The sequence below is a fragment of the Takifugu flavidus genome, chromosome 7 (assembly GCF_003711565.1).
Source record: "Takifugu flavidus isolate HTHZ2018 chromosome 7, ASM371156v2, whole genome shotgun sequence".
NCBI lineage: Eukaryota > Metazoa > Chordata > Actinopteri > Tetraodontiformes > Tetraodontidae > Takifugu > Takifugu flavidus.
Genome location: NC_079526.1, coordinates 13,781,961 through 13,800,873, shown reverse-complemented (window position 1 = coordinate 13,800,873; position 18,913 = coordinate 13,781,961). Strand labels below are relative to the sequence as shown.

Genomic DNA, 18,913 nt, shown 5'->3' with positions numbered 1-18,913 from the left:
AATTATTATAACAAAATACACAACTTATGGACAACCGACTTAGCGCTTTTATAGCTAGCATATAAACTAAGCTACTTGGGAGATAGTTACGTTTAAAGTTGATCGCCATCTAGTGGTTGTGTATGCAAGTACACCCTATTTGCTTTGATGTCAGTTGACACATATCAGGTTGCAAGTGAGATTATCTGACAGTTTTGAAGATGCTGAAGCAGAACAAATCAAATATCTGTGTGAACATCTGCCCAGCCAATAACCAGTGTTTACAATGATTAGAGTCTTTAAAAACATTGCTGAAAGCACTTGGCTTGGCGACGAACATCTGAAAAACAGGCTTTTCTCTCAAACTTCTGCCGGGTGATGGAAGCAGATTGTGAGAAACAACCGGTATATGCTTGTCATTGGAATTCCAAATGTCAGCGCCTGAACATGCTGCTGCTTAATGAAGAGCGATAAAATATCCGGCCAAAGGATCCCCCCCCCCACTCAGCCACCCAAGGTGGACAGAATGTTTCCTGACCATTCACGGAGGCATCAGCTGAACTTATCTCTGCCTTATCTTAAGGCGATTTAAGAGGAAACTCCCAGTTTACACTGGTGTGAATACGACCTTCAACCTTCATCGACTTATCTCATCAGCATTTAAGTGGCGGAACTGTTTTCCACCACATTCTTATGGTGCAGCAGCAGGTTGAGGAGAGGAGTCAGGGGGAGCTTCAGTTTAAAAAAAGCTGCTTCAGCTTCTTCAGGTGTTGTTGTCGGCAGTGGAGAGTTCACACTTTCCATGTGTCTGTAAGTGGGAGACGGCAGGAACAAACAGACATTTCTTTATTCCTGTTGTCCTGGTTGTTCCCTTTACTAACGATGGAGATTCGACATGCTCCACTGTTTGCTATAAAGCTGTGAAATTGTTGTTGCATCATCACTTAAAGTGGGATTAGTAATTTAGTTACGGCGCTTTAATCCTCAGAACTTGTGCTATAACCGCCACGCTGGTGTATTTGTTGAATACGGATGTTTTTTGTATTGTGTGTTTAAAATTCCAAAACCGATTTTCAACTTAAAACACTGAGAGTTGATTCAACCTGGGTTACTGTCCTGCAACTATCATCGCACGAAGTAGCTGTAAATATTTTATCCAGTCCTTCTATAAGAGGTAGGATTGTGTTAATAATCCTTTGGATGACCCCCCCCCCCAAGTGGCCATTTATCACTTCCAATGCATTTTCTGCTGAGCGTTCCTATTAGTGCTTTCAGCTGAAGAGACTGTCTTTGAACCTGATAGAGCTTACACAAATATAGCACATACTCATCATAGCAGAGGCCTGGACAGTGAACTGCATGTTATTGCTTGCCATTAACATACTCCATCTCTCCATTTTTCCACTGCCCTTACTTCACTCTCTCTACAACACTCCTTCTTTGCCCCTCTGCCTGATTTAGGGTCCTCCTGGTCCTCCTGGTTTACCTGGTCCTTCAGGAAAAAGAGGTTCACGGGTAAGTAACATGTGCACAGTGAACAACTGACATTATTGGCACCAGGTAATCGGTTCAAAGAGTAGCATCTTTGGCTCATTATGAAGGTATTAATTAAAGCAGATTTAGTACAGGAGTTCTAGAACTAAAGATTCAGATTGCATTTAGACGGCAGCGTAAGCTTCCGCTTGTATTTACCATTAAAACCCAGCTGCAAACGGTTGGAAAAGAGCTGATGACAGACGTGTTTGTGCTTGGCCGGATTAAATTCAGGAACAAGCCATGCTTCATAAAGAGTCGTGACATTAACATTGTGTGACGTTGTTTACTTGTCTCCGCCGTTCCATTCTGGAATGGAGCATTCAAACTGTTCCAGATGCAACCTGCTGCAACCGGCATTATCTCTGTCAGCGGGCTGATCCGGGAACTGCCAAGTGTGTCATGATGCAACCAGCACAGCTGTCATTCCAGAGGCATCTTTAAACAAGCACACCATATTTAATCGCAACATATATCGGTGTATCGCCAGAAAAGATTCAAGGGCACCAGTGGCTCTCCCTCCAAAATAAAAGAAACATGGAATATCAGGATTTGTAGAGTAGATGTGCAGGATGTCCTGCTTCATATGAACGGAAATGCTCCGTAGATGTGGGTAATGTATGCAAGGTCGTGCATTTGTGGCATAGCTGTGGTGTTTAAGGTCTAAAGTCGCATCAGTGCAATCATGTTCCATTCTGAGGTCACAATCTGTTACCAGGGTAACCGATTTTCTCCTGCTTTTCTAATTCTCATTGTCTTTGCTCTGTTGTACTTCGACGCTTTGAGACCATTTTCTGTTGGAAATCTTCTCTTTACAGGGTCCTACTGGTCCACATGGAAATCCCGGGCAGCCAGGACCACCTGGACCAAAAGTAAGTGACATGGACATGGGAACCCGTTCAAAACATGACAACCCACCAGAATATTTCAGCCCAGTTTATAGCTCAAGCCTACATGTGTAACTGAGTTTGCAGACCTCTGGATTTTATTTGTTTTTTCCTGCAAACCCCCAGCTCACCAAACTGCTTACACACACAAAGGCGTAATGTGCTGAAGTTTGCGTTTGAATCAAACAGCAAGTGTCATCAGTTACAGCGGAGTCTTTCATTCCATGAACAATCTGTCTGCCTGTAGGAGTGTGTTTGAGTGGGATCAGACAGAACCAGATGTAGCCAAGTGTGTTACTAATGAATCAGTGTGTCACATCAGAGCCGGAAACACTCACACATGGTTTTTGGTCTAAACGACATGCTGAATGGCCTAGATATTTTTTTCTACTCTCTTGGTTTTGACTAAAGAGCATGTTAATGCTACCTTCAGCTTCTAAAACGAGACACAAACATTATATATCTGAAAAAATGCAGCTTTCCTTAGTTTTACGAGAATGAGGGCAGATGTAAGGGAGACATGGACCCATTGAGCAGGATGTGGGTAACTTCATGCAGATGGTTGTGGTGTCTGTGGTCGTGACTGGCCACCAGAGAGTGTCTGCGTCCTCATGTAGGGGGGAGACATGTGGACCAGTCCGAAGGTCTTCTCTTTTATGGTGGCTCTTTTACTCTAAGAAGATAAGACCCCGCTCGGAATCTTGGCTCGACGTAATTGCAAATGATGAGAAAAATATGGAAGAACCGAAATGAATTACGTCTTTTCCTGCATCGTCGGATGTTCAATAATTGTGGAGGTTTCTGTTCTTGTATTCGGAGTAGATTTGTCCCCTCACCCCTGAACTTGGCACATAGCACATGTTTGGCTGAGGGTCTCCAGTTGATTATTATGAAATACGGGGCAGCTGTCTATGCATGGAAAATCAAAGTCAGTGGCCGTGATTCCACTGTGACCCATTAGTGACTCATTCACTCACCCTTGACTCCACTGTGGAGGCGGAAACGGGACTAAGACACTCTTTGTATCAATTCAGAAATGTGTATTCTTCTCCACTGATTTTGGTTACGGACTGCTTGACGTGTTTTAAGCACCATCTCAATCCCTTTCATGTGACTGTTTTTTTTGGAGAGCCTTCTTTACGCTAAGATCTACATTTCCCACCCACTTGACTTCCTCTGTCTGACTCGGTATTAGTTCGATATCATCATCTGCGCTTTATTCCTGAACACATCATCAGAAGGCAGCGTTAAATGTATACTCTTCCTGTGTTATGGTTTTTGTTATAACAACTGCTCTTTTGTCAAGATTTGATGAGAAAACGCAGACAACAGAGTATGTTTTCCCTGGGAGGGGAGTTGGACGCACCGTTCTGGTGAGGCAGTGGTGTGACATTGTACAAGCAACCTATAGAAATGGTCAGGAGGAATGATGTGTTCATGCGCCTTCAGACGCACTTTTAATCTCCTTTTTTCCGTCATCCTGGCAAATTCTGTGTGTGACCACAGTAATGTGGAAAAACACCTGGAACACCTCTTTTTTAAAGGCAGTGAGGGATGCAGTCGAGTGGTTTATAGTCTGCTGCAGCCCAGATACGCTCATAGTTAATTAAATGATTAAATCCGACATTTGTTAATCATGTGCCTGCTTTATTCCTGTGCTCTGAGTTCATCAAATTGGAGCTGCTCACATTCTACAATAACCATCAATGTCTGAGCACAGATTTCATGTCAGAACAGTTTGTTGAGTTAACTTTCGTTGTAATTACAACATCAGCCTGCTCATGACTGGGCAAGCAGGAGCTGCTGTGCTGCTCTGTAGCTTGATTGCTCTGGCACCAGCTGGAAATGATTCATCTTTATTTATGAACCAACGGAAAAACGAAGCTTTCAGAAACACCAGGCCAATCTAAACAGAAATGAGAAAAGGTTAGAGGCATCTGTGAGATCTCCTAGATGCGGTTTGGAGATCTCTATAATGTATTGCTATGTAGCCTGGAATTGTGCAAAAGATAAGTGTAATAATGGTTAGTCATGGGTTGGTCACAGTACAGTAACTTTCCCAATCTACAGCATCTAGAACCAGATTCAACTGAGTTTTTAGATCTGCTTGTAGTTTTATGATCAAATGGTTCCAGTTGATAGATTAAACTCAATTCAACTATTTAACTGTGTGTCCTTCTTCTCTCTAAGGGGTCAAAGGGAGACCCTGGGCTTTCTCCAGGTCAGGCTCCACCAGGAGAGAAGGTAAAGAATCCGTCTCTTTGAAGTAACATCCATTTTCCCAAAAAGGGCAACTAATAAAATCCCTCTTCCCCCTAAAATGCTGTAATTCCTCATGGAAATTCTCTCAGGAAAATAAACTAGAATTCTGCCTTTCAGAAGCGATAATTTTCTAACATTCGTGGTGATTCCAAACTAATCAGTGTCATCATCTTTATTCATGTCTGCTTTTTCTGCATTCAGTTTACTACCAGCAGCAGCTTAGATCAGACATCTTTAAATAAACCACCAACCATCCAGGTGTTTGATGCTGTCTATAGTATAAGATGACCTTTTATTTTCCAGCGGTGGTCTGTTGCTCATTTGTTTTCTGAGATGATGAAAGGGGTTTTTGTGAATCTGTGTTGATGACGACTGTGAGAGATCCACAGGCCCCGAGGCTGTTATAGCATTCCTTTTTAACTTTACAACAGCACAGTGATAGGGCTTTGTTCTTTTTAAAGGCTATAGCCATCTTTTAATCACGTGTCCTTGCATTTCTTCAGGGGGACAGAGGCCCAGCAGGTCCCCCCGGGCCAAAAGGATTTCCTGCTTTACCGGTAGGGTTAAGTCTTTATTGCCTCTTCAGCTGAAGTGGTCACACACCTTAAAGGACATTATCACAAATATTTGGTCTTGGTAGCTCAGACACCTCAGGACATTTTCCACCTTTACTAATGTGATCCCAGCATATCTCAGCCTTTCTGTCTTTTCAGGGAAATAGTGTGCCATCTCTTTAGCTAACAGCATCAGGATGTAGCTCATATTAGGAGCATAACTGGCACAATGTCTCCCTGCCTTTAATATCAGCAATGATGTGTGTTTAGAACCTGTGTCACAGGATATGTGAAGTAGGACATTTTATGGATGAATGAAAGATGCAGGAATTATAGGTGGTTAATGGGTATTTAAAAGCTAAATCCATAATTCCTAACAAAATCGTAACATTATTCAGCAGCTCTGTTAAGACCCTTTGCTCTTAATTTGTGTAGACAGCCTGCAGCCCACCCTGCTCCCTCCTTATCTAAACAGAAAGAAACTATTTTGCTCTGTAATTCATCAATCATCACCACACTTAGCAAACTTCACTCCCATCTGACTCAGAGCAGCCTCTATGAATAATTCCATTTTGGTTTTCTAGCGACCTTCTCAGGGCAGCTCACTCCGGTTTGGTCACTATCCTCGTCCTCTTTGATATGAGTGCAGCCTTTGGTACTGTTCCTCACTCCATCCTCCTCAATAGAATACCTTCCATTGACCCTCCTCTGGTTTCAATCTCTCAGACTGCACTCAGTTCATACATATCCACTCCTTCATATCCCAGCCTTCCCCTGTCAATCCTGGTGTGCCCCAGAGCTCTGTCCAGGGCCCCTTCTCTTCATCCCCTACCTCCTCCCCTTGAGTAATATTTTCCCATGTATTCAACATTAATTTCCACTGCTTCATGGATGACGCCAACTCTACATTTGCAGCGAACCAAACTCTCCCTCTCAACCTCCCCTGCTTATCTGAAATTAAAATCTGGTTCACTTCAAACTTCCTGCTACTTAACAGTACTAATGCCAAATTCCTTCTAGTTGGAACCAAATCCAAAGTTTCTTACTCACAATTGATAGCTCTTCCGTCTCCCTTTCCCCCAAGGTCTGGCTACCATCCTCAGTAGCTCACTAGCATTTCAATCTTCCATCAATAACATTACCGCTTTGCATATTTTCCCCCACACATTTTCACCAACATTAACCGTCTCTGTCCTTCCCACACTGAACACACCTCTTCTCTCCTCATACACAGGCTCATCACTTCCCAGATGGACGATTGTAATTCCCTTCTCTTCAATCTGTCAGAAACTCCATTGGCTCCCAGTCAAATTCAGAATAGAATTTAAAATCCTTCTGTAAACATTTAAGGCCATCCATAACCTTGCCCCACCCCCGTATCTGCCAGACCTTCTCCATATCACCTCCCCGACTCTAAACTCATCTCTTCAGAAGGGCTTACTCTAATGAAACTGTCGTATTTTTATAGTGGGTTATTTTATTCTCTGTTTGTATCTAATGTCTTGTATAGGTTTTATCTACTTTATTATGTCTCTGCAAATTGTCCTATTATTAGTACTATTATTATTGGTATTACACTTAGATGAACACTTGGACGGTAGGACGTTTTCCGTTCTTTATGACTGTAAGGATGTGCAACTGCCTTAATTAAACCTGTCATTCTAAAGAGGAAATGTGACCTTCCCCGGACCAGGTGGGGTCACTGACAAAAGTATTGTCCCCCTCCCACCTCAGGTCAGCGGGTGTACCACCTCCAGAAGGAGAGTTTTGTTGCTGCATTAGCGCCCTCTCTCTCTCTGACAGCGAATTTTCACTGCAGCGTCTCGTCATGCGTTTTACTTCATGGGTGCTGCATTTGATACAAAACAGACAGTTCACCACCCACATCGCTGTCCAGCTAGTCTGTCATAGAATCCCCGAGTCTGCAGTCCACATTGCTGGCCTTCACCTTTAATCTCAGGAGGGCATCCCAGTGTTTGCAGTAGCTGAACCTAATATACCCAGCACATAAACTATTCCCTGTCAGGAATTTTCAGAGGAAATGACTGGCTCAGGGATTATGCTCTTTACCCCCAAGTGGGCCCTTTATTGACTGTGAAGGTTCCTGTGTCACAACCTCATAAGCCGAGGATGGAGTCAATGGCACCATTCAAGAAGGTGCCTCCTTGCCACCAAAAGATAGTGACCTGTCTCTGACCTGGTGTTTTGAAGTTGTAAGCATCTGTTCTTGATAATCACGTGGACGAGAAAAACAAGACTTAAAACAGAAGAGAAGCTTGATCCACACAAAAATTAGATGAGCTTGGCTTACTTTTGTTCATGTTCACGATACATTGTATAGCTTACACACAGCTTAACATGCTATATATATAAGAGATTTAAGAAGAGCCATGAATGATATAATACCTTTATTTGGTAATTTATCAAAAAAGGACCATAGAGAGCATCAGTTAATTCATTTATAATCCTGATACAGTTTGAATTGGCGCAGAAAATTTGCAGCTTTTCTCCACATTAACATGCTATTTTATTAAAGGCGACACAAATGCTATAAGAAATTTACTTTATTCTAAATCATAAGGTTTGCATAACATTTACATTTACTGTATGTGCACTTTCATTCTAAAATTATGTCTGACCAGCACCGATTCCCAAATTATGCCTAATTTTATTTACCCTTCTAAAGAGGCCCACTACAATCTCAGATTTAAATATTAGATATAATTTTCAGAAACTTCCAATCATCATCTGTATTAACTCCGGAAAAAGAGTTGAGCATTGCATTGACCCATGAATTATTATATTTTCAAGGGCCCTAAAGGTCATCCAGGACCACCGGGGCCACCAGGAGAACAAGTAAGTTATTCTTATGTCATTGGGTGTGATGTACTTGTACTAAGACTATACATCTGACCTTTTCTGTTTCTCTGTTACAGGGCATACCAGGACCTCCTGGGGAGACGGGTGAAGCAGGTTACCCTGGCAGGCAGGTGCAGTGAAAAATACCAAAATACGCCTCCAGTTCCCTCATCAGTTACTTTAACTTAGCGCTGAATGATTAAATACTGAACACTTTCCTTTGCCATTTCATGTTATTCAAGTTGGAAACAGTCGCCATTTGAATCTGAATATGCTGAAAATATAGAAAAGACACTCTGGAATGCATAACTGGGTGAAATCAGTTCACTGATGTGTTTTCATGGTCCTTGGATTTAAGCCCTTGTGTGTTGCCAACTATTTAGATGAGAAAATGTAAAATACAACTTTAAATCCTGACATGACCAGACTGGCAGCCAGCTCGCTTTATCCCTGGTCTCAGATCAGCTTGCAGAGTCTAGTTTTGTGTGCAGTAATTGTGACAAAAGCTACTCTTCAACAGTCTTTTCTTTGTTGCAGGGATCCGCTGGGCCACAGGGTAACCCGGGGCCCAAAGGTGCTCGTGTAAGTACCCCAGTACCGGCTCCTCTCTCCTCCCATTTCTGCCCCTTTTCATTTGTCAGAAGTGGGTTGAACACATTCATTTCCTGAAAGGATCAGGGTGGTGTCAGGCTCCTCCTGGTGTGAGTTTTTATCCTATAACATTTTAGCATCAAAAACACCAAAGGAAAAGAGGACATTGGACCAAAACCGCACTAAACAAAACAGAAGTAGTGGAAGATGTGGAGTTGGGAGGAAAACTTGCGTGTCAGGATGAGGGAAGCAGCTGCAAAAGAAACAATAAGCAATAATTAGATGTGTATTTGTGCAATGCTGCGGACACAAATAGCACCAGCTTGAAGGCAAAGATGTTTGACACTTTGCCGCATATTCCCAATGTCCAAAAACCAAAATTAGACCATGTGAACTGTAGAAATGGTCCGTGGAATGAATGCGATAAAACCCTGCTTAGTCATTGCTGTGTAATGTCCCTTTGCTCATCTCCAGGGTTTCATCGGGCCTCCAGGCTTTTCTGGGCCTCCTGGAATTGAGGGAGAGAAAGTGAGTGATTAATATTTACTTTACGTGAACGTGTTGATCAGAAACATGTCCATGAACAGCTGTTTACAGTCCACAAGTGTATGCCTTCTTATCACCTCCCCACTGTCAGGATACTGTCAGACAGCGAAAATTCTAAGCTCTAATTTACAGCTGAGAAAAAATGCGAGAAAGATAGATTTTCCATTCAAGCTGTGCCTAAATGATGTCACTGATTCCTGAGATTGCAGTATCAATTCAACGCTGCACACTTTTATGGCTCTCACACTCGAGTGGCTTCCTCCAAAATGTCTAAAAGTGCTCTTTTATTGCCACTAAAGTCTCTGGAGTATAAAATATTGTTCTATTTCCTTGTTTTGGTCAAGTGGTTTAACAACTATGCTGTTGCATTGACAAGTTTCATTCTTCTACTTGTCTGTGTCTCGAAGGGAATTCCTGGTCCGGTTGGAAAGTCTGGCCCCAAAGGACGACACGTAATCCAATCATTTTTACTTCATCACTGAGTCGCACTTGTTAAGGCAAAGACATACAGTATATCTGTCAGTGGCTTTGGGGAAACAGCTGCAGGCACAAATGTGTGTGTTCTCATCTGAAAATTCAGAAAAATTAACCATAATTGCCAGAAATGTTTTCCATCTCCCGATGTGTACGACTTCCTTGAAAAACAACGATTCCCTTCATCAAATGTGCCAGAAACATTAGGAAATGTAGATTTAGTTGCACATGGTTTTAGTTAAATAGGAATCAGCTAAGAAAGGCAAAGGAATCATGCCTGGTGGATCAGAAACCTGCAGCAAGACCATTAAATGCACTTTATTTGGCACCACTTCCAAAACATATATGATCAGTAACTTTGGGAATTTGAACGTTTGATGCCTTAAGTAAAGAGTGGATGCGGTGTGTTTACCATAAAAAGAAGTAAATAAGAGAAAACAAACTCATTAATTCCCCCATTAGAAACAAATGTGCCCTCCCAGTGGAGGCTGTTGATGGGACACTTGTTCTGATAGTTAATGAATATGTATGTGACTCCTTCACAGGGTGTGGTGGGTGACGTGGGGGAGAGGGGACCCCCTGGTCCTGATGGCAAAGAGGTGAGAACTGTCAAATGCTGTACTCCTTCTGACTTCACCTCTTTAGTCTCCTGCCCGTCTGTAGAACCTCTCCTGCTGCTTCTTTCTTACTCTGTCACTTCAAATGTCTTTATTGATTTTTTTAAATATAAATTCTGAAGCTGAGGTAGCAGTTTAAGGTGCCCATGGGTAAAGTTTGCAAAGATACTTCATAATTTCAGCACTGTCTTAGGAATGAGGAATGTGTAATACTGTAAGTGTCCTGTTCTGTGTACTTAGGAAGTTGCTGTTATGTTTCACAGGGGCCTGTTGGTGGGACTGGCATTGCCGGCTTTCCGGGATTGAGGGTGAGAATCGGTTTTCATGTTCCCATGCTTCCAATGCCAGGAGGCATTATGTCCCCTCTGGTATTCCTTTAATCCCCTTTTCTGTGTCTGTCTCTGCTTGCTTGCTTTCCTTCTTTTTTTTCCTTTTTCCTTGCTGACAGAAATGTACAGAAAACACACCTCACCACTGCATCATTCTTTTCTTCCAGTCTCTGTTCTTTATCTACTTAGATCTTAGATCAATAACAAGACCAACAGGTAACATTCTCACCACTGTGACCTCAGATGTGGTCATCATACAGAGGTTTTGGATTAAAAAGAAAAATGAAAGGACAGAAAAAACATGTCCGAGTGGTACCTCTTCTTTTTTAATTCACCCATCGTCTATTCTGGTTTGCTATCATCGAAGTTTGCAGGATTTACTGGGGTTCCTGTGGGGGCCACCCTAAACATCTGGAGGGGCTGGCTCCCCTTAACCTCAGATGATGCCTGTAAGCCATCTTTATTATGGATGTGTGACATGGAGCTCTCTAAGGAGCGACGAACACCACAGAGTCTGTGCCAACATTAAAACTGTGGATTTTTTCTTTTAATGGTTTTGGTTGTTCCCATCCATCTATTTTCTGCAGTGGGAATGGAGCCTGTAACCTTCTTGCATGGCGGCTCCTATGCTAACCACGTTAAAAAGAATTTTTCATAAATGTGGACACGCTGGCGGACAGAAGCATCCATCACATGCGATTATGTCATCAATAAGTGTTGGACTCTGTGCCAAATAATAACAAACTCTTAAAACTACGAAAAAATAATTAATCGTAATTAACGCTGATATACAGCAGCAGTTTGTCATCGTAATATCAACAAATTATTACCTGTAAGATCATTTGAGTAATTATAGAAGAAAGTCAGATTACTCCCACCTCCTTAATCCCATCTTTGATGTAACTCATATCAAGTCAGCATCCAGGCTGAGTGACTCTGACACGGACTTTTAATTTGTCGTCCAAATTGAAATCTTGTTTTTCACTTCCCACTGTCAGCGGCACCCTTGCGGCTTCGCTAAAGCTGAAAGGCAATTACACAAAGCCCAAAATTATTGTGACGTTATGTAATTGAAGGGAACAGAAACAGATCAGCAAGTGTCCGTTCTGGTATGCTCTTGAAGTCTTTGCCAAAGTGAGACCAAGAGAAATGTGATGCAAGCGGACGTTCCTTCGCAGGCCCGATTAAAAAGAGTGAAGTCGAGGCAAAACACGAAGAAATATACTGTGATATGGTCGGTGGGGGGTCGTGTAACAGGTGCCAGGATGTGGGATGTGAGGAGGATTTTTCCCCAATATTCATTGGTTTTTTTATGGTTTTGCTGGGACACACTCAGTTTGAACTGAGAGGATTTCAGCCGCAGTAGCTGTTTTGGAAGAGAACCGTCTGGTTTTTGGAGACTTTACACACTTGCGTTAGGAAGTAGAATTGTTGGAATAATCTTGAACCACCTGGCAGTCAGACTGACTCTTGGCTGAGCGAAGTGTGTGTGTGTGTGTGTGTGTGCGCGCATGTGCGTGCGTGTGCGTGTTTGTGTGGGATGTTGAACTACCAGATCATTCAGACTTGGCTGGTAGACCAGAGCTTTGGTTTGTCTTTCTCTCAGGAGGTAATTTTTTATTTTGCGCCTGTTGAACGCCCGTTTTGATAAAGTGCACGTGATTAGTGTCCAAACACCAACTCGGGGTCCAGATGGCCACTTTGGTTCAAGCGTATGTCCTTGATGACATTAAATAAAGACATAATCCATCTCTGCCGTGACTGTTGGGAATGAGGGTAACATGCTGATAATAACATATTCAGTCTCGGGCCTTTAGAAGTTAAGGTATTTCTTTATTCATCGCACAGTGGAGAAATAAATGAGTGAGATTGTCCATTGTCCATTATTTATGTTTACTGTGATGCTGTCTTCACTCACTACCTTGGAACATACTATATTTCTCTTCTCCTTTAAAATCTCTCTGTCTGGAACATTCATACGTCTTTTTTGTCAAGGTGATTTGTTGATTTTTTCCCCCTTCGGACTGGATTTGTGCCTTTACTGCATCCCAGTTAGAAATACATTTCCATTCAAATACTCGTCTCCATTTGTGAATTAAGTTTAAAGTAAAGCATAAAGATTGTTCTGGATTTTCAATATAGATAATTATCATCATGTGGATTCCTAATTACATATGAAATGTGCTCTTATTTGGGGAAATCTGAGTCATTAAGAAAATAGGGACTGATGCTTGTGACAGCAGGATATTTGCAACTAAATCACCTCCAACCTGCTACAATAGGCGATGAATACCTGTGCACTTCTAGTTTAACTGCCTGTAGCTTCGTAGATAAGCGTTTCTATAAGTGTTTCTATAGAGTCGCCTCTGGTGCAAAGCTGTTGTGTGTACAGTAAAACAGACTGTATCAAACAATGTCCAGATTAAGACACCTTGTAGAAAAAGGGTGTTTTTTCAGTGCAGCCTCACATTCTGGACATTCCCTCCGCATCTCGATCAATTGGAAATGACAGCGTAGCCTCACACCTAAGATCATATGAAGGAAATGGAGCCCGTGTCAATACAGGCCACCTGCAGAATTCTGAGAAATAGTTTTTCTGTATTTGTGAGACTTGTAAGACATATATTTCTAATATAACAATAATAATAATCTCCTTATTCTTCTCCAACAGGGGGACATCGGGCCTGAGGGACCGCGAGGACTGCCTGGTTTTATGGGACCTCAGGTATGTTTTCTATTATATTCCAGAAAATAGCGTTTAGTGCTGCGGAATATGACTGACTTATTCTGTTTGTGCTGCATGTTATCAACACATCATTGTAAACATGTCAAGATATTAACAGATAATGAACTGTGAGAAGTGAGGGGAAGCATTGACAGTGTCCGTTTTCATGGGTTCCTCTTTGTCGTCATGGTTTCACTCACTCTGCAGATCCTAGAGGGGAATACTGTCAAAGGAGTCAGTGTTTCCTCCCATAAATCCCCTTTTCTCTCTCTCTAATTGACCAATTCTTGCGTCTTCCTTCTTGTCTTCCTTTCTTCCTGATCTGTGGCAGGGCCCAGCGGGACGAGCCGGCCTGCCTGGATTGAAAGGTGATAAGGTGATCTAAATATTTACATTATTGCAGTTTGTCTGTAATCTGCCAGTCGCTAAATTCACATCATTGGGTGTATTCAAATATCCTGTGGACCTTTTTTTTAACCAAAAAAAAAAAAAACTGAATCTGAGTTTAGATTCGGTTAAACAGCAAGAGAGAAACTAAAACATCAGTCGTTTGTATTGGTTCTTTGCAGTGTTACCATTAATTACCATGATTTTTTTAATATCTTAAATGAACATTCTTACCATCTTGCCCTGACAGTGACCAGCTGTTACATATGAATATATACTCTACTGTACATACAGTTATGGTCAAAATTGTTACCCCTTTAGATGCTGCAGTGGTTTTCATGGAAGGAAAAAGTTTTTAGTTTTTGGGTGATTTTCCTTGAATGCCAGAGATTTAGGAAATAATCTTTGAGCCAAAGTAACCCTTGATGTATCTGGGAACCAAACAAATGCACCACCCAGATGCCCAAACAGCCCCAGAACAGCCCATGATAGCAGAGCAGAGTTGTCGTTGGAGGTTTTCTTTGGGTCGTGGTGGTTCATTTTGACCTTAACTGTGCCTCTTTTGTGTCTTCAGTGTCCTGTATGGTTGAGTTTGTCGAGGATTTTCTTCAGTTAACACAAAGTCAAAATGCTGCTTTTAAGAGTTTAATAAGTCAGTCAGAACACATGCAACAACAGCATGCAGAGAGATCTCTGCCCAGTGTAACAAACATGTCCCCTTTATAATGCTTATAATGCATCTACTTACTTCATCGTCACAAGGTTAGCATGATAAACTGTAGCATTTTGAAGGTTGCTGACTCGCACATCTTCATTATTTTCTGAGGGGTCTTTGTTCTACAACTCGTGACACCTCGTACACCTGCACAAGCATCATCGAATGAACTTGCTTGACCTTACTGGTTTAAATGATCTATGCTAAACAAAAATAATTTCTTTTACATGTTGCACTCTATGGCAGGGCAGTGTTGTGTTATATCTCTGTGATACTGTGAAATTCAGGGTGAAGTAGGAAACCGAGGAGAGCCGGGAGAAATGGGATACCAAGGCGATAAGGTGAGCCTGAAAAACGGACTGTTTCATGTCTTATTTGTCGCAGTTAATCTAGAATTTTCCCAGAATCAGAAATACTTTGGCTGGAATGAAGAAAGGCTCGATCAAATGGAGAAAAAAAACAAAAAATGTGCATGATGCACCTTTTGCCTGTATTTTTCAGGGTGTTGTTGGTTTGCCTGGTCCTGCAGGGCCAATCGGACATCCAGGACCGCCGGTACGTTCATGCAAACATGCACTGATGTGAAAGTGTCTATTTGTGCATTTGTGTCTGCAGGTAAATGCATATTTGCATTTGATTTTACATTCACAGCACATCAGCAATACTGGATTACATCTCAACTACTAAATAAGCCTTGAAGCACGTATGACGTGATAAAACAGGCTCGAGAAATTATATCGCAAAATTAGTATCATCAGCATTTTTCTTCTCTTTATAAGGGAAAAATTGGCGATATTGGTGCACAAGGGCCACCTGGGCCTCCGGGACCAGAGGTAGGACTCAGATCTGCATATTTTAATATGATTCATTAGCAATTTACACACTGTCCTCGAGGACCAGAGGACAAATAGGACCATGATTTCTTTTGTTTTCAAGGGCTTTCCTGGGGACATTGGATTGCCTGGGCCGAACGGTATACCAGGACCAAAGGTATCATCCATCCATCCATCCATCCATCCATCCATCCATCCATCATCCATCCATCCATCCATCCACCCACCCATCCATCCATCCATCCATCCATCCATCCATCCATCCATCCATCCATGCATCCATCCATTCATCCATGCATCCATCTATCCATCCATGCTAAATGTCTGTATTTGCTTTTTCTTCAGGGTTTGGAGGGTGCCAGAGGACTCCAAGGCCCACCAGGGCCAAAAGGAACACAGGTGGGACGTCACTGTGTCGTATTGTAATAGTGTTGCAGCTTTAGTTGTAATGTGAGGCTTTTTCTCCCTTACCACACCTTTTGGGGCCTTTTCCCCTTAAGTGGAGCCATGATTCATCATTGGTTGCTTTTCCTGAAGGACCTGTAGCCCTCAGAACCGAAAATTATACAGGACGCCCACATTTGCTGCTGTCCTGGCCAGTGAGCTGGAACCTGCTCACACAGGTTTCCTATATCAGTTCATATAGCAGTTGATGTATTTTCTCAGGTAGCCTTTCAAAAACACGGCTTCGGAGAGCGTCGCCGCGCCTGACAACAATCATTTGGCTCTGCACAGACAATGATTTATTCCCACATCTGACAAAGTCTTTGTGTGCCATCAGCCGCTGTTGCCGCTCTGCAAAACATCTGCACAGTGGGAGTTTTCTCCTTTTGGAGTCAAGCACTCTCAGACAATGTTTGAATGAGACAATTAAACTCTGTGCCTCTCTGCCTCTTCGGGATGAGTTATTATCAGAGGAATTTTCCTTTAGACAGTAAAGGAGCAGGCGGGTGCAGAACAGAGACCTTTGGTGTTGAGATGTCACGCTACTGGAATGTTTTTGTTCTCGTTTGATGTTTCAGCTGTATTTACTTGTATTTATTACTTACTTATTGGATGTCATCCATAAATCAGTGTACAATAAAATGTATCGCTTGTACAGGGGGATGAAGGACCACTCGGCCCACCTGGCAACGCCGGCCCTACGGTAGGAGCTTCTAGATTGGCCTATTCTGTATATACAAATGTACACACGGTTTCAGATCGGGTGAAATTGTAAGGAAGCAACTCAGACGAGCACAGATATACAGATTATGAGCTTTGGATCCGTTTGTTCATTGTGCTTCTGCCTGTTTCCGTTGCAGGGGAGACCTGGACGGAAGGGCTACGTGGGTGAACCCGGGCCTGACGGTTTGATGGTGAGTCTTATTTCATATTCTAATTATATGATTCTTCTGGAAACACAGAATTGTACAGTACAACTTAGATTTTGTGTTCCTGCTGCATTCTGATTGTTCAGCCCTTCAAAACAACCAGTTTATGGTGAAATTTAGCTTCATTTCACTCTGCTGTTGAAAGTAAAATAGGTCAAGTTACATCTATAATATGAAAAAAAGAAACTGTGTTCATCTATATTTAACTTATAAAAAACACTGTTACTCCATTATTAGACCTCACACAGCATGAGTACACTTTCTAATGATGCTCTTTTGAGTTGATCTAGATTAGCTTCAACACCAGAAAGTCCTTGTCCAAAAGTTCAAAAGGTTCCTTTTCAGTTCTCTAGTCACATAACGGTGAGAATGAAGAAAGGATAATTATTTACTTTAACTACAAAAGTATCGAGATATCCACCTTTACTACGCCACCTCATGACAGCTGAGCTCATGAAAGTCTCGTTTACTGTTTGTTTTTAATTCTTTAACAAAGCAGACATGATTTCATTGGCTGTGACTCTTATAGACGCCACATATGTGTTGTGAATGTAGCTGCATGTAATTGAAGAGTTCATTCTTGTAAATGATTCTCCTTTGAATCCTTACCGCACATTCTGCAGGCTGAACACGCTGCTGTTGGAAACATGCTTTCAATTATAACTGAAATGAATTTTAATTCAACACTATTATTGAAAGCCACAATAAAAATAAACAAAAAATGAAGCACAAGGATGTCATGCAGTCTGTGTGTGTGAGGATGTTTGTAGTTCTTTATCTGGCTGTATTATCCTGCAGGCTAGTGCTCGTTCCAGAGAAAAACTGGGTGACAGACATTCGTTTAATTACAGGAAGCTAACGACACACTGTTTGATGTTTTCAGGGGGAGAAAGGAGATGTGGGGAATGTTGGAAAAACTGGACCACAAGTAAGCTGTAATTCCTGTACATGCTTCAGTTTACAGGACTGACATTAATTAACTGGCATCAGGCTGTGATTTAGTAGTGTTTTTTTCAATCTCGAAGCTGAGGTTTCTGTCTTAACATCGTTTAATACAAGCTGAACCAAATGCAAACATCTAAACCTTTAATCTTCAAATGTAGCCTTTTTGGAGTATGTCTTTCTTTTTCGCTGACCTATTTTTTTTGTTTAGTGGATGATTTTTCAATGTGACACATGGTCCAACCATCTTCTATGGGAGCCTCTAGAGTCAGGGTTTTTCCTCTGAACCACTGTCATGAGACACAAAGAACATTAAGATCAATAAAATGTTTGGTCTTCAAACATTAACCGCTCATTCAAGGGTTCTAAAGCGTTTGAGCTACGGCTTTAAAAGAATCCGCATCACTTTCTGTATCACGCAGAACTCAAAGCTTTGTGTGACATCTAGAAACTAGAAGAAGGAATTGTTTAAAACAAATGCTCTTAAACCAAAAAAGTCAGAGTGTGTGTCTCTCCAAGATAAAGCAACCATTTATTTGCACTCGTCGTGGGGGAACCTGAAAACCATTAGCAGCAGGTTTGATATCTGTGAAGCTTTCATGTAATAAGAGGCTTAAAAGGTAAACACAAAAAGCCTCTATAAAAAACGAGGGTCTGTGTATCTGAGTCGTCAGGGACTTTCCAGGCCTCGGCGCTCAGTCGTTGAGGGGGTTAATTTGTCAAACACACGTTTGTGGTTCAAAATGTCAGACAGGGAGTCTTTATAATCTCAAAAACACACCATGTAAATTGAGTTAAGGTGTAATTCTAACCTAATTCGATGTTTATGGTTAACCTTTATTTTTGATTACACCTGTCAGAGTAAACTTATGGCCTTGAAAAGATGACTGTAGAGGTTTCCATGGCGAGGCCCGCTTGCACGCCGCCCCAGTTTAAAACCACCCTGTAGCAGTTTGAGGTCTCCTTACAAGAGTCACACACTCACACTCTTACATTTTTGTCTCAGAATTATTACTTTTTTTAAGGCTGGAGGCTGATGTGCGTCCAGACCACAGCCCGTGTCCCAGACAACTGATCTGGAAGCAGTTAATCTCCTCTGATCTTTAAGTCAGCAGGTGTTTGGCCCCTTTTCCCAAGATCCACTGAGTAAAGGAAGAAATTCTTAGTCTCCAGGATCTCCAGGTTTTGATTTTGAAAACTTTGAATAATTTTAATTGCTGGTTTTCCCCGTTTTACTGCAATTGGGAACTCATTTCACATGATTTAAGATCTGCAAATCCATAAAAGACACATGAAATATAATTACA

The 18,913-nt window shown here is 41.8% G+C and overlaps 1 protein-coding gene across 2 annotated transcripts in view; it reads left to right on the top strand.

The window, feature by feature from the left end:
* LOC130528865 (collagen alpha-1(XXIV) chain) overlaps positions 1-18,913 on the top strand; it is a 48,678-nt gene that overhangs the window by 10,567 nt on the left and 19,198 nt on the right. For both annotated transcript variants that reach the window (XR_008951418.1, XM_057038666.1), the window contains exons 4-24: positions 1,441-1,494; positions 2,331-2,384; positions 4,590-4,643; positions 5,165-5,218; positions 8,027-8,071; positions 8,152-8,205; positions 8,612-8,656; positions 9,140-9,193; positions 9,619-9,663; positions 10,231-10,284; positions 10,566-10,610; positions 13,303-13,356; positions 13,688-13,732; positions 14,746-14,799; positions 14,960-15,013; positions 15,238-15,291; positions 15,395-15,448; positions 15,637-15,690; positions 16,394-16,438; positions 16,596-16,649; positions 17,548-17,592. Coding sequence is in view for 1 of the 2 variants with exons in the window: in XM_057038666.1 (XP_056894646.1) it covers positions 1,441-1,494; positions 2,331-2,384; positions 4,590-4,643; positions 5,165-5,218; positions 8,027-8,071; positions 8,152-8,205; positions 8,612-8,656; positions 9,140-9,193; positions 9,619-9,663; positions 10,231-10,284; positions 10,566-10,610; positions 13,303-13,356; positions 13,688-13,732; positions 14,746-14,799; positions 14,960-15,013; positions 15,238-15,291; positions 15,395-15,448; positions 15,637-15,690; positions 16,394-16,438; positions 16,596-16,649; positions 17,548-17,592 (1,071 nt within the window). In the remaining variant the exon portion in view is untranslated. The remainder of the gene's footprint in view (positions 1-1,440; positions 1,495-2,330; positions 2,385-4,589; positions 4,644-5,164; positions 5,219-8,026; positions 8,072-8,151; positions 8,206-8,611; positions 8,657-9,139; positions 9,194-9,618; positions 9,664-10,230; positions 10,285-10,565; positions 10,611-13,302; positions 13,357-13,687; positions 13,733-14,745; positions 14,800-14,959; positions 15,014-15,237; positions 15,292-15,394; positions 15,449-15,636; positions 15,691-16,393; positions 16,439-16,595; positions 16,650-17,547; positions 17,593-18,913) is intronic.